This window comes from Ranitomeya imitator, chromosome 1, assembly GCF_032444005.1.
Source record: "Ranitomeya imitator isolate aRanImi1 chromosome 1, aRanImi1.pri, whole genome shotgun sequence".
Taxonomy (NCBI): Eukaryota; Metazoa; Chordata; class Amphibia; order Anura; family Dendrobatidae; genus Ranitomeya; species Ranitomeya imitator.
The window spans coordinates 834,391,945-834,407,455 of record NC_091282.1 but is presented as its reverse complement, the minus strand read 5'-3'; the positions used below and the strand labels follow the sequence as shown (position 1 = coordinate 834,407,455).

At 43.0% G+C, this 15,511-nt stretch overlaps 1 protein-coding gene across 4 annotated transcripts in view; it reads left to right on the top strand.

The window, feature by feature from the left end:
- The window catches only part of LOC138650247 (protein mono-ADP-ribosyltransferase PARP14-like), a 155,513-nt gene that overhangs the window by 93,173 nt on the left and 46,829 nt on the right, over window positions 1–15,511 (top strand). For all 4 annotated transcript variants that reach the window (XM_069740625.1, XM_069740624.1, XM_069740626.1 and 1 more), the window contains 2 exons: window positions 3,205–3,438; window positions 14,656–14,722. In XM_069740625.1, coding sequence (XP_069596726.1) covers window positions 3,205–3,438; window positions 14,656–14,722 — 301 coding nt within the window. The remainder of the gene's footprint in view (window positions 1–3,204; window positions 3,439–14,655; window positions 14,723–15,511) is intronic.

Here is a 15,511-nt window from a genome sequence, read left to right as displayed (position 1 = left end):
TTGATGACATTTGCTCATTGATGATAGTCAGGGCCAGTGTTAGGGGCAAGCAGACAAGGCAGCTGCTTAGGGCCCCCGCGCCTCCAGGGCCCCCAGCCACTATGTGGCCCGTGGGTAAGAGGGGCCCTGCTTCCCCCACTCCGCATCATGCATTCAACTTATCGGCATCTCCCATCACTCCCGCCTCTGCCTCTGACTCAGCGTGTGCCAGCAGTGGAGCTGGTGAGACACTCTGCAGAAGCCAGAGCAGCAGGAGAAAAAGGAGGAGAGGTAAGTATGTGTGTGTGTCTGCATTATACTCTGAGGTGGGCTGCATTATACTCTGAGGGGGATGCATTATGCTCTATGAGGGGATTACATTATACTCTATGAGGATGCTACATTATACTGTGTGTGTGCGTGTGGGGCTGCATTATACTCTTATGGGGCTGCAGTATACTCTGTGAGGGGGCTGCAGTATACTCTATGAGGGGGCAGCATTATTCTCTGAGGGGGGCTGCATTATATTCTATCAAGGACCATAGTCAGTGCATTATACTATATGTACTACATGGGACCTGCATTACACTGTTTGGAGAACTATTTGTGCCCATCATTCTTCCTCAGCTGGAGTAAAGAGGGAAACAAGCGTAGAACGACTTCAATATTGTTGATTACGCTTGTTTACTCGACACGTGTAAATATATCAGAAATAATAATAATAATAATAATAATTTTTATTTATATAGCGCCAACATATTCCGCAGCGCTTTACAAATTATAGAGGGGACTTGTACATACAATAGACATTACAGCATAACAGAAATACAGTTCAAAACAGATACCAAGAGGAGTGAGGGCCCTGCTCGTAAGCTTACAAACTATGAGGAAAAGGGGAGACACGAGAGGTGGATGGTAACAATTGCTATAGTTATTCGGACCAGCCATAGTGTAAGGCTTGGGTGTTCATGTAAAGCTGCATGAACCAGTTAATTAATTTTTTTTTTTTTTTAATATAGGCCACACAGGGATCGTTAGGTTAATGCATTGAGGCGGTAGGCCAGTCTGAACAAATGAGTTTTTAGGGCACGCTTAAAACTGTGGGGATTGGGGATTAATCGTATTATCCTAGGTAGTGCATTCCAAAGAATCGGCGCAGCACGTGTAAAGTCTTGGAGACGGGAGTGGGAGGTTCTGATTATTGAGGATGCTAACCTGAGGTCATCAGCGGAGCGGAGGGCACGGGTAGGGTGGTAGACTGAGACCAGAGAGGAGATGTAGGGTGGTGCTGAGCCATGGAGTGCTTTGTGGATGAGGGTAGTAGTTTTGTACTGGATTCTTGAGTGGATGGGTAACCAGTGTAATGACTGGCACAAGGTAGAGGCATCGGTGTAACGGTTGGTGAGGAATATGATCCTGGCAGCAGCATTCAGGACAGATTGGAGCGGGGAGAGTTTGGTAAGAGGGAGGCCGATTAGTAGAGAGTTACAATAGTCCAGACGAGAATGAATAAGTGAAACAGTAAGAGTTTTTGCAGAGTCGAAAGTAAGAAAAGGGCGAATTCTAGAAATGTTTTTGAGATGCAGGTAAGAAGAGCGAGCCAGTGATCGGATGTGGGGGGTGAATGAAAGGTCAGAATCAAGGATGACCCCAAGGCAGCGGGCATGTTGCTTTGGAGTAATGGTGGAACCGCAAACGGAGATGGCAATGTCAGGCAAAGGTAGGTTAGTAGAGGGAGAAAACACGAGGAGTTCAGTTTTTGACAGGTTTAGTTTCAGATAGAGGGAGGACATGATGCTAGAGACAGCGGTAAGACAATCACTGGTGTTTTCTAATAAGGCAGGCGTGAGATCAGGAGAAGAAGTGTATAGTTGGGTGTCGTCAGCATAGAGATGGTACTGGAAGCCAAATCTACTGATTGTTTGTCCAATAGGGGCAGTATACAAAGAGAAGAGGAGGGGGCCTAGGACTGATCCTTGAGGAACCCCAACAGTAAGGGGAAGGTGAGAGGAGGAGGAACCAGCGAAACATACAGTGAAGGATCGGTCAGAGAGATAGGAGGAGAACCAGGAGAGAACGGTGTCCTTGAGGCCGATGGAGCGGAGCATAGTGAGGAGGAGCTGATGATCCACAGTATCAAATGCTGCAGAGAGATCCAAGAGAATTAGCATGGAGTAGTGACCATTAGATTTAGCTGTTAATAGGTCATTAGAGACTTTAGTGAGGGCAGTTTCAGTAGAGTGTAAAGAGCGGAAACCAGATTGAAGAGGGTCGAGAAGAGAGTTATCTGAGAGATAGCGGGTAAGACGGGAGTGGACCAGGCGTTCGAGGAGTTTAGAGATGAAGGGAAGATTAGAGACAGGTCTATAATTAGCGGCACAGTTTTGGTCGAGGGATGGTTTTTTAAGTAATGGATGTATGATGGCATGCTTAAATGAGGAGGGAAAAATACCGGAAGTGAGGGAAAGGTTGAATATTTTTGTTAGGTGAGAGGTGACAGCCGGGGAAAGGGACTGGAGGAAATGTGACGGAATGGGGTCACTGGTGCAAGTGGTCGGGCGAGAAGATGCAAGGAGCCTGCTTACTTCTTCTTCTGTAACTGGTTCAAAGTCAGAGAGTGAACTAGATGCAGTGGGGGAGGGAGGACAGTGCATGGTATGAAGAGATTGGGAGATGATTTCCTGTCGAATGTGGTCAATTTTTTCTTTGAAGTAATTGGCCAGATCGTCAGCACGGAGATCCGTGGTTGGGGCCTGCGCTCTTGGGTTGAGTAGGGACTGGAACGTGTCAAAGAGACGTTTAGGGTTATTGGACAGGGAGGTGATGAGGGTGTTGAAGTAGGTTTGTTTGGAGAGGTGAAGGGCAGAGTTGTATGTCTTTAGCATGAACTTATAATGGATGAAATCTTCGGGTAGATTAGATTTTCTCCACAGACGTTCTGTGCACCTGGAGCACCGCTGCAGGAAACGTGTTTGCAGCGTGTGCCACGGTTGTTGCCGTCTGTGCCGAGTTGTTTTATGTATAGGAGGAGCAGCTTCATCCAGAGCACTTTGCAGGGTTTCATTGTAATGCTTCAATGCAGAAATGCAGAAATGTTTCTGTGTGATGGTGCAATATGTGACCCCCATTTTAAACTTTTGCCCAGGGCCCCACTTTGTCTAAAACTGGCCCTGTTAGTTGTTGTATGTTGATGCCAATGCTTATCTATATTATTGATGTATTTAGGATCTGAGAGATGGGATCCGCAAGTGTCTTAATAAATGCAGTTCTATGAATGAAGTAAAGTCGGTTGCTGTCTCAGCTGTTGGTACTGGAAAAGCCTTGAACTTCCCAAATGAATTAGCAGCCACAATAATGGGGGAAGAAATAAAAAGATTTGTCGACAACCACCCTGATACACACATAAAGGAGATCCAGATTGTGATCAAGCAGCTTCAGGAAAATGAGATGATCTACATTGTAAGTAGCTTATACCCTGTGTATTTTATTAACAGCTGATAAACATGTCCTTTATGTTTAGGCACACATGCAGGACATTGGTCACCCCATAAATTCCCTAAAGGTACCGTCACACTCAGCGACGCTGCAGCGATATAGACAACGAGCCGACCTAAACTAGATCGCTGGAGCGTTGCTGTTTAGGTCGCTGTAGAGACGTCAAACACAGCAACTCCAGAACGATGCAGGAGCGATCCAGTGACGTAACGGCGACTCACTTCTCGTTCTCGCTGGTTGTTAGCTCCATGTCAAACAGCCGGAGTGTATCGATCCGACACACATCTAGGGGCCCTATGCTCGTTGCTGGCGTCGTTTCTTTTGATGTCAAACATGACGATACACGCCGACCTGACGACCAAATAAAGTTCTGGCCTTCTAGCTCCGACCAGCGATGGCACAGCGGGATCCAGATCGCTGCTGCGTGTCAAACACAACGAGATCGCTATCCAGGACGCTGCAACGTCACGGATTGTTGTCGTTCTCTTTGCAAAGACAGTACCTTTAGGCTTGCGCTGTACAGTAAGGGCTTATTCACAGGACCATAGAGTGGACATCATTTATCTCCCATATTACAACCAGATGTCCTTGCCTGACTGTACATCTAATTACTCAAACTAACAGCATCTTATACTGTATATCTTGCAGAGAAAATATGGCTGCTGTACGAAAGTGTGAATTAGCCCTTCCGGGCCTAAGGCAAGATCCATACATATCACTTTGTAGCTTTTTTGTAGTGTTTTTAAAAGCATTTTTTCGGTCAAAAATGATGCAACCAGATGATGCTTAAAAATTCTATATCATATTGAAAAGCCTTCTTACACAGCATCTTTGTTTTTGCCATTTGTTATAATATAAAAAAAAAAACAAAAGAAAAAATTCTTAGAAAAACCACAATGAAAAATGTTTAAAACGCATGGTGGATTTTAGAAGTGTTAAAAAAATAAATAATCTAAAGTAATCTGTGTATAAGAGACCTAAGCACAAACCTGTTGCAAAAATACACGTCTCTTTATTTGACTTGATTCACACAAGCACTTCCGATGTAGTTTTCATGAGGCAAAGTCAGAAATATTAGGGTTCACATGATCACATGTGTAATATACACAACGGGTTTTCCACAAAATTCCAGGTTATTACTATAGCAACATTGTGGATGAGAAAATGTGCAGCATAAATTGATTAGTATGTGAGTTTATGATTTGGGTTTCACCCATTGTAATGCGTGGAGTTGTGAAGGCCTTATTTATTGAGATGTTTTTCAGATCTTTTTCATGCTAGGAACAGGAGAGACAGATTTTTCCTGGTCGGTAATAGAATGAATTTGTGTATGAATTTGTGTTTTCCATGAATAATACATTTTATTGTGTCCAAAATGCAGCTCTTGCTTTTTTTTTGTTCTATGGTTTTGTGCACAGTCCTATTTGCTGGGTTTTCAGGGGAGAATTTCCACATTTTTGAGGAGTTTTGTGTCTTTGAGGAGGATTTTGAACTGGTTTAAAAACGCCTTGAAAAACTCTGTGTGCACATAACCTGTAGATCCCATAGTTTGTAAGCTTGCGAGCAGGGCCCTCACTCCTCCTGGTATCTGTTTTGAACTGTATTTCTGTTATGCTGTAATGTCTATTGTCTGTACAAGTCCCCTCTATAATTTGTAAAGCGCTGCGGAATATGTTGGCGCTATATAAATAAAATTATTATTATTATTTATTATTAGATCTAAATTTCACCTACTTCTGCCAGAATTTACCTAATGCTGCATGAGATTTTAATTTATGACTTTAATTTAAAGTCAACATGTTGGCAGATGTTTTATTTTTTTTACCATTTTTTTTTGCTCATAAATCTGAGTTCTTTCAACACAAACATCTCTGTAATGCATAAAATAATTTTTGGGATGCAAACACATACAACATAAGACACAATCAAAATACTTTTAACTTTTAACCAAAATGGTAATCCTTCATACATGTGGGCCAATGCGATTTTGCTCAAAAAAAAAAAAAGGGTGGCCCCTTTAAAGGGACACTGTCACCTGAATTTGGAGGGAACAATCTTCAGCCATGGAGGCGGGGTTTTGGGGTTTTTGATTCACCCTTTCCTTACCTGCTGGCTGCATGCTGGCTGCAATATTGGATTGAAGTTCATTCTCTGTCCTTCATAGTACACGCCTGTGCAAGGCAAGATTGCTTTGCGCAGGCGTGTACTACGGAGGACAGAGAATGAACTTCAATCCAATATTGCAGCCAGCATGCAGCCATCGGGTAAGGAAAGGGTGAATCAAAAACCCAAAAACCCCGCCTCCGTGGCTGAAGATTGTTCCCTCCAAATTCAGGTGACAGTGTCCCTTTAAAATATTATGGTGAACGGAGTTTGCTCTGGTGATATTGCAGAAAATAAATCACTTCACACTGATTTTGCCTGATTTTTCGAATTCCATAAACTCATAGAGCGAGTATTTGAATTAGGAATCGCTCACGCTAGCGTGTAAAAAAAAAAAAAAAAATCAGTCCCATTCTCATCCATTAAAGTTGGATACTAGTGGAATATAATAATAATAATCTTTATTTTTATATAGCGCTAACATATTCCGCAGCGCTTTACAGTTTTGCACACATTGTCGTCACTGTCCCCGATGGGGCTCACAATCTAGAATCCCTATCAGTATGTCTTTGGAATGTGGGAGGAAACCGGAGTGCCCAGAGGAAACCCACGCAAACACGGAGAGAACATACAAACTCTTTGCAGATGTTGTCCTGGGTGGGATTAGAACCCAGGACCCCAGCGCTGCAAGGCTGCTGTGCTAACCACTGCGCCACCGTGCTGCCCCATATGGCTTATCTTTTGTAATGCAAGTGCAATGCGTGTATGCGATTATTTGCTCGGCTCGGATCAGTATGCATTCCGTATAAAAATGCGTTTTTAATATCATCTTTTACATACTATATTATTATTATTATTATTTATATAGCCCCATTGGTTCCATGGTGCTGTACATGAGAAGGGGTTACATTTAAATTACAGATATCACTTACAGTAAACAAACTAACAATGACCGACCGATACAGAGGGGGGACGACCCTGCCCTTGCAGGCTTACATTCCACAGGATGGTGGGGATGGAGACAATAGGTTGAGGGTTGTAGGAGCTCCGGTGTTGGTGAGGCGGTAGCATCGGTAGTGGTGAGGAGGCAGCAGGGTCAGTGCAGGCTGTAGGCTTTCCTGAAGGGGTGGGTTTTCAGGCTCCGTCTGAAGGATCCGAATGTGGTTGATAGTCGGACGTGTTGGGGCACAGAATTCCAGAGGATGGGGGATATTCTGGAGAAGTCTTGGAGGCGGTTGGGTGAGGAGCGGATAAGTGTGGAGGAGAGAAGGAGGTCTTGGGAGGACCGGAGATTACGTGAGGGAAGATATCGGGAAATTAGTTCAGAGATATATGGAGGAGAGAGGTTATGGATGGCTTTGTAGGTCAGTATTAGTAATTTGAACTGGATACACTGAGGGAATGGGAGCCAGTGAAGAGATTTGCAGAGGGGGAAGCGGCGGAGTAGCGTGGAGACAGATGAATTAGTCGGTCAGCAGAGTTAAGGATGGACTGGAGAGGTGCAAGGGTGTTAGCAGGGAGGCCACAGAAAAGGATGTTGCAGTAGTCAAGGCGGGAGATGATGAGAGCATGTGCAAGCATTTTAGTAGATTGACAGTTGAGGAAAGGATGGATTCTGGAGATAGTTGGAGGCGACAGTAGGTGGAAAGAGCTTGGATGTGCGGTTTGAAGGACACGGCAGAGTCAAGGGTTACTCCGAGGCAGTGGACTTCTGGTATGGGGGAAAGCGTGATGTCATTAATTGCGATAGATAGGTCAGGTAAGGAAGATCTATGAGATGGAGGAAAGATGATGAGTTCAGATTTGTCCACATTGAGTTTGAGGAAGTGAGAGGAGAAGAAGGAGGATATGGCTGATAGACCCCCCGGGATTCTGGACAGCAGAGAGGTGACGTCTGGGTCAGAAAGGTAGATCGGAGTGTCATCAGCATAAAGGTGGTACTGGAATCCATGGGACTTTATGAGTTGTCCCAGGCCAAGTGTATAGATTGAGAATAGTAGGGGTCTTAGAACAGAGCCTTGGGGGACTCCAACAAAGAGAGGGTGGGATGAGGAGGTAGTGTGGGAGACGCTGAATGTGTGGTTGGAAAGGTATGAGGAGATCCAGGATAGGGTGAGGTCTTTGATGCCAAAGGAGGAGAGGATCTGTAGTAGGAGGCAGTGGTCAACTGTGTCAAAAGCAGAGGACAGGTCTAGAAGGAGGAGTACAGAGTATTGTCCGTTAGCTTTGGCTGTAAGTAGGTCATTAGCGATTTTGGTCAGGGCTGTCTCAGTTGAGTGATGGGGCGGAAACCAGACTAGGTTGTCAAAGAGCAAGTTAGATGAGAGGTGGGAGGAAAGTTCAGCGTGGACTTGCTGGTCCAAGATTTTGGAACAGTATTGAAGCAGCCATATTACTATATACTCTATATACTCTATGTGTAGCGCCGGCGTCCCTAAATGCTACCCCTCTCCCTTGACAGGGATGGCGACTCACTCACTGCTGCAGCCCCCGTCCATCACTTCCTCCTCTTTACTCCCTGATTGCTACCTGGGGTGTGAAGATCCCAGGCACGGTGCTTCTTAATGGGACCTCGCGCGCCATCCTAAAGCCAATGGCTGAGAGACACTTATTATTTAAGGCACCTCCTCCAGTATCATTAACATTGCCTAAAAACTCCAAGAGAATTATATTTTAGGTAAATTTTCACACATTTGATGGCCTGTTTAGAAATGTCTTGGAGGGCCAATCAGCCAAGACTTCAACTTTATCTATTTTGTTTGATTGGGATCAGTGTGGATTGGCGATGCCTGTTCTTTTTTACTTATTTCACTGTTTGATATGTTTAATCTTTGTTATTCTATGAGAAATCTGCTGCTGTTAGAAACTACTTAGAACTTCTTGTTATATGGGCAGCACGGTGGCTCAGTGGATAGCCTTGCAGCGCTGGAGTCCTGAGTTCTAATCCCACCTTGGAATCCAAAAAGCAAGAAGACAGGGATACCCATGTAATATAACAATTTTATTGCACTAATACACACTAAACCACAAAAATATTTTAAAACTATTTAAAATTTACAAGATGGTACAAGACATCAGGAGCTGCGGTGTTGCCTTAAATATCAAAAAGGAGTAGGCGAATGAAAAGGGAATGCAAATGGAAAGCTCTATATAAGAGCATTAAGGGTTGGCACCAAATATAATACAAACAAAATATAGATGACAATACCAACGATCCCGGTTTACTGGTATGAGAGCACCGCTATTATGTCCATCTAAGGATCTTCCAGGTATGACATGGCATTTGAGTTGCCATGACAATCAGGATACATACGCACTGTGGATCTAACATGCTTGGGGTAACACATCCGGGTTATCAGCGGCATCGCTGCACAGACACGCTGATACCATGCGGTAAGCTCAATCAGCTGTTTGAGATTTAGCGATAATTGTATTGTATATTAAGCGACTTGATCTACACTGACCACTACATCTCTTTTCACCCCTGATGAAGTCACAACGGTGACGATACGCGTCGGGTTATCTCAGGAGCCGGTATGCATGCCAATACTTACTAGAATGCATCTCATGTGTGGTACTATAGAGGGTGTTCTATAAGGTTGTCTAGCTTCATTATTTTCTGTTGATAATTTCAAGTATCACTGATAGAGTGATTAGGTTTGCAATGGATCTCTTCACATAGCCTGCTCTTAGTGAGCTTCATGGTCCACATGGATTTGTGTGTAGACTGATGCTTGTGATTTTTTAGATTTAAATGTGGGGCACTGGTATCTAGTTATATAGTCTGCATTAGTAATATTGCTGCTATTTATTAGCATTGTCATCTATATTTTGTTTGTTTTAATATACAATACAATTATCGCTAAATCTCAAACAGCTGATTGAGCTTACCGCATGGTATCAGCATGTCTGTGCAGCGATGCCGCTGATAACCCGGCAGTGTTACCCCAAGCATGTTAGATCCACAGTGCGCATGTATCCTGATTGTCATCTAGATTGTCATCTATATTTTGTTTGTATTATATTTGGTGCCAATGCCAACCCTTAATGCTCTTATGTAGAGCTTTCCATTTGCATTCCATTTTCATTCGCCTGCTCCTTTTTGATATTTAAGGCAACACCGCAGCTCCTGATGTCTTGTACCATCTTGTAAATTTTAATTGTTTTTAAAATATTTTTGTGTGTTTTTTGTGGTTTAGTGTGTATTAGTGCAATAAAATTGTTATATTACATGGGTATCCCTGCTTTTGTATGTCTTCTTGCTTTTTGGTTTCGTATCGGTTAAATTTGGACATACTGTAGGTTGATCCCCTTTGATATGATATAATTCAGGTGATGGTGCCCTCCGTTGTGTGGTAAAAACACTAATCCCACCTTGGACAACATCTGCAAGGAGTTTGTATGTTCTCCCCGTGTTTGCGTGGGTTTTCTCCGGGTACTCCAGTTTCCCAAAGACATACTGATAGGGAATTTAGATTGTGAGCCCCATCGGGGACAGCAATGGTAATGTGTGCAAACTGTAAAGCGCTGCGGAATATGTTAGTGTGACGGGGTGTACGGCAGAGCAAGAAGGGACAACAGGCCGAGGGATGATTCAACAGATTTATTATCAAGAACGCTGGAACAACACATGCAGGTAGATCTACAGAGTCCACAATTAGTCCAATGGAACAGGTTCAGGGGCACCTCCCGATAATCCTTGTGCCAGGTAACAAAGCAATAGTCCACAATTAGTCCAAGGGATCCCAAAACAATCTCACGAACGACGAGATATGTCCTCAGCTCAAGTCTCGCCCCGTTCGCTTCCACAGTCCTAGATGGGCGTGGGGTCTTGCCTCAGCTAAGAATCCCCACTCCTTCTCCTTCAAGGATCAACTCACATCTGATCTCAAAATAAGAATGGATTGTCTGAGCTCCTGGGATCCGCCCATGAAGGGGTAGGGGTCACACCTTCTATTCAATGGTTGGGTCCACCAGAAGATTCTAGACTGGTGGGCTCCAAGTAGTATGTACATTTGACTAGCCACCTGCTGTGAGGAAGAATGGCTATTCCTCCACTAGTGATGTTGACAAAGCTTAATTACATTAGAGCTGAGGGCTGCAAGTATTGGGGGAAGGAGACATATTGTTACAGGTGAACTCCCAGCCAAGAAAATACATGAATTACAGCTAATAGAAACCAGAGAACAGTTACATACATCAAATGGCGTATTATTCAAATACAGGATAGGGCAAAAGTACATATCATGACAATCAGCGCTATATAAAAATAAAGATTATTATTATATGGGATAGAAATGCAACATATTTCAGTTGTAGAGTCTGTTATTTTCTCTGTGACTCCTCTATGTGCGATATACTCTTTTCATCTTGTTCACAACGTTCGGAGTTGAGTTAAGAATGATTATAATATTTCTGATGGCTTTTCATTTACTACTTTTTGATATAATCTTAATTTAAAAGAGATTATTAATATAGGTCTATTTTTTGGGGGAAATAAGGGACTGTTTAGGCTGGGACAGATACTTTGCAGAGGAGCTGTGTTTGGTTTTAATGAATTACTATTAAGTTTAACCCGAGTAACAAGGACTTCATTATTTTAAAATTGTACATGCATTTAAAACAAAAAAAAAAATCAGGTATATCTTGTCATCGATGAGAATGAAAGAGGAATCCAGCTCAGGAAAGTATATAAAATCAAAAGTTTTTATTCCAAATTATTTATAAAAGAGGAAACACTGCATGTCAAAAATCAGCAATATCCAATAAACGGAAGGACGACCATGATACAGCTGAACGCGTTTCGAACACTAGGTGTTCTTAGTCCACAGCCTGGCTGTGGACTAAGAACACCTAGTGTTCGAAACGCGTTCAGCTGTATCATGGTCGTCCTTCCGTTTATTGGATATTGCTGATTTTTGACATGCAGTGTTTCCTCTTTTATAAATAATTTGGAATAAAAACTTTTGATTTTATATACTTTCCTGAGCTGGATTCCTCTTTCATTCTCATCGTTTCCAGAGAGCCTTGGCAGAAGCTCTTTCCGTGCTCGGACTGAATAAATCCCATGGAGATTACTCAAAAAGGGTGAGCTGAAATTTTGTGTGTGTTTTCCCATATCTTGTCATCCAAGACATCCCTCCACCAACTGAGATACCATAATTGAGTGTTTTCTTCATCTAAGGGTCTTATTACAAAATTGTATAAATCTCTTTTGAAAACTAAGCTGGAGATCCTTTCAATATATTTTCTAATTGGGCCGCTGATGACAGATCTAATGGAGACTCAATCCAAAAGGCCATTCTTGCGGCGCAGTCAGGCAGCCAAATAACATGGACAATGATCACATCACAATGGTCGCACTGGCCGGCGGCTCTCCTTGCCCAAGTGTGACAGCATGTATTTCTATGCAGCTGTCTGCTCGTTTCGGCAAAGCCGACTGCCAGTCCAAGCATTGTGATGCGTTTGTTGTCCAGGTTATACGGCTGTCTGTCTGCACCCTTAAAATCGTGGGTGAGGTAAGCCCACCGGCATCAGGGGCTTATCTACAGCATAATGCTGTAGATAAGCCCCCGATGTTACCTGAAAAAGGAGAAAAAGATGTTATATTATACTCAGCCAGGGGCGGTCCCGCTGCTGGTCAGGTCAGATGGGCGTCTCTGGTCCGCTGCGGCGCCTCCTATCTTCATTACAAGACGTCCTCTTCTGATCTTCAGCCACGGCTCCGGCGCAGGCGTACTTTGGTCTGCCCTGTTGAGGGCAGACAAAGTACTGCAGTGCGCAGGCGCCGGGCCTCTGACCTTTCCGGCGTCTGCACACTGCAGTACTATCCTCTGCCCTCAAGAGGGCAGAGCAAAGTACGCCTGTGCCGGAGCCGTGGCTGAAGATCAGAAGAGGACGTCTTGTAATGAAGATGGGAGGCCCGCAGCGGACCAGAGACGCCCATCTTACCTGACCAGCAGCGGGACCGCCCCTGGGTGAGTATAATCTAACGTCTTTTTCTCCTTTTTCAGGTAACATCGGGGGCTTATCTACAGCATTACAGAATGCTGCAGATAAGCCCCTGTTGCCGGTGGGCTTACCTCACCCGCGATTTTCGGGGTGATAGGTTCCCTATAAAGAAATCAAAGAAGTCTTCTTTAGTGCTTCTAATACAATTTCTCAATTTTACATTCTCCATAGATTGTATTATAGTTCTTGTAATTTAATAAATTCTATTTAAATCGGTGTTCAAATTGTACAAAATGTGGACGAAATGAAGCAAATAATCTGCATTTATTCTGGTATTGCACTGAAATTATACTATTTTGGTAGCAATGAGTTATTAACAGATTATTAAGCTATATTCTTTTTAATCCTATTACCGGCACATTAGGAGATAGTCTTGTCTTGGAACACCATAAATGTATCACATGGGCTGTGTCTATATTATTATTTTAGGTTAACTATTCTGCATCAGATATTAAAAAGTTGGTATATATATATATATATATATATATATATATATTACACACAGGGGTTAGCCCAAATAATGGAAACACCTGGAAACATCAATAAAAGTTAGTTTAATATGGTGTAGGTCCACCTTTTGCGGCGATTACAGCCTCAATTCTCTGAGGTATGGATTCATATGAGGTGTGAATTGTTTCCGAAGGAATTTTAGCCCATTCTGCAGTTGAAACACCCTCCAGTTCTTTGAGTGATAATGGCGGCGGAAATCGACGTCTAACTTGAATCTCTAAAATCGACCATAAATGCTCAATAATGTTGAGGTCTGGGGATTGTGGGGGTCAGATGAGATGCTCAACTTCATTACAATGTTCCTCGTGCAATGCTTTAACGATTCTAGCTGTATGAATTTGTGCATTATCATCCTGAAAGATGGTGTTCCCCTCCGGGAACAGTGCTTGAACCATTGGACGCATTTGGTCGCCCAAAATGCCTAAATAATCTCTGTTGTTAATTCTTCCATGAAGGGATATCATTGGCCCGGCGGATCTCTACGAAATAGCACCCCAGATCATCACAGAACCTCCGCCATGTTTTACGGTTGGGAGAAGGCAGTCTGGATGGAATGCTTCTTTCGGCTGTCTCCAAACGTACACTCGGCCGGAGGTCGGAAATAGGGTAAACGATGATTCATCTGAGAATATCACATGTTTCCACTGCTCGCAGGACCAATTCTGGAAGTTTCTACACCACTCTAAACGCTTGGAAACATTTGTCATTGAGAGCATCGGTTTTCTAATTGCAGCTCTTCCGTGGAATCCAGATTTGTGCAGCTCCCGACGAACAGTTTTCGTGGAAACTGGGTTCTGTAGGTGTTCATTGAGTTCAGCAGTGATTTTCGGAGCCATGGTCTTGCGATCCTCTCACAATTCGCTTTAGAGTCCGACGGTCTCTCTGTCAACTTGGACTTTCGGCCGGACCTGTGCTTTGCTGCGAACGTTTTTCCTTCTCTTTCAAACGCAGTCATTACTTTGGAGACAGTACCTCTTGACACGCCAAGCATTCAGGCACTTTCTGTTACACTAGCGCCTGCCATACGAGCACCAACAATTTGGCCTCTTTGAAAATCCGAGAGGTCTGCCATTGGTATCAGGTTCTCATCAATGTTCTTACAATTATGCAAAACAAACAGTTAATTTACATACAGATATCACATAACACAAATAATCAACTACTAAACATTACCATATGTCACGGTTTGCATGTTTATAACATGTTCGAAGATTATGTTGTCAAAACGTTAGGTGTTTCCATTATTTAGGCCAACCCCTGTGAGTGTGTATATATATATATAATTCAACTGTATAGGCAAATCTGGGATCCTTAGTTTCAGGAGTATATATGACCTGAAAACTGGATAGTGGTAAATCTGTGATTATTTGGGTTGTTTATACTAATATGTAATGTATTTTTGTATGATTGATGTAATTATTTCAGATTATGTTGATGAAGACAGTACTGTATGTATTTTATTGTTATATTTCTTCTATAGTAAATTGTTATACTATTCAAGAAAGTCGGAGTGGTGACTACACAATGTCCAATACTGTACATTGCTTTATATTGCAGGCCTATAGAGAAACACTTCTAGCAATGGACTTAGGACAGCGAATCCATCTGTGCAATGAAAATGGAGGTAATCATTGTCCTATTTTTATGTGTCCTATGCTATTTGGAGGCTGTGTTTGGCTTCGGATTATCTCCTCGCCACTGAAATTCTCTCTCCCAGATATCCTCTGTCGGTGAAGAATCAGCCAATCCTGCTGGAATTGACAAATTCGGATAAGTTTAACCTAATATGTAAAGGGCCAGCATTATTTTGAGGTGTAAACTGGGCAGTTACCCAGGACTCCCATCCTCAAAGGGACCCTAGCTACTGGGTTGACAATTATCCGCAAAATTAGACTGGATTTTTTCTTCCATACATAGAAAAAAATAAACTCCACATTTTTTTTTATACTTGCCTGAAGTTTCTACTGCACATGTGCCTAAACTAACATGCGCTGTGTTCGCAGAGAGCGGCACAGGAAAAGAGAGCATCATGCTCCAATCAGTGAAGAGAGGCAGAGTCATGTGACCATTTTTCTGCAGTATTTGATGGTGAGGGGTGTACACTCACCCAATCCTAGCTGAGTTTGCTCTACTTCCGTTTTATCCAGTTGATCATCAGCAACTGCAGCAAGACACAGAGGGTGGTCCTGTCCTAAACAGTGTGTCTTTCTTTTGTCTGCCTCTGACTGGGAGAGGCCTTACACAGCCATAGAACAGCAACCAGCCATAGAACAGCAACAGCACTTAATGATATGTGTAGCAAAAGCACAGAGGGTGACATGTAGATAACATAAAACACAAGCATATGGAGTGACAGACTGATAACAGAGAACACAAGCAAGGGAAGAATGAGGACAGGTATCGGGATCATAAA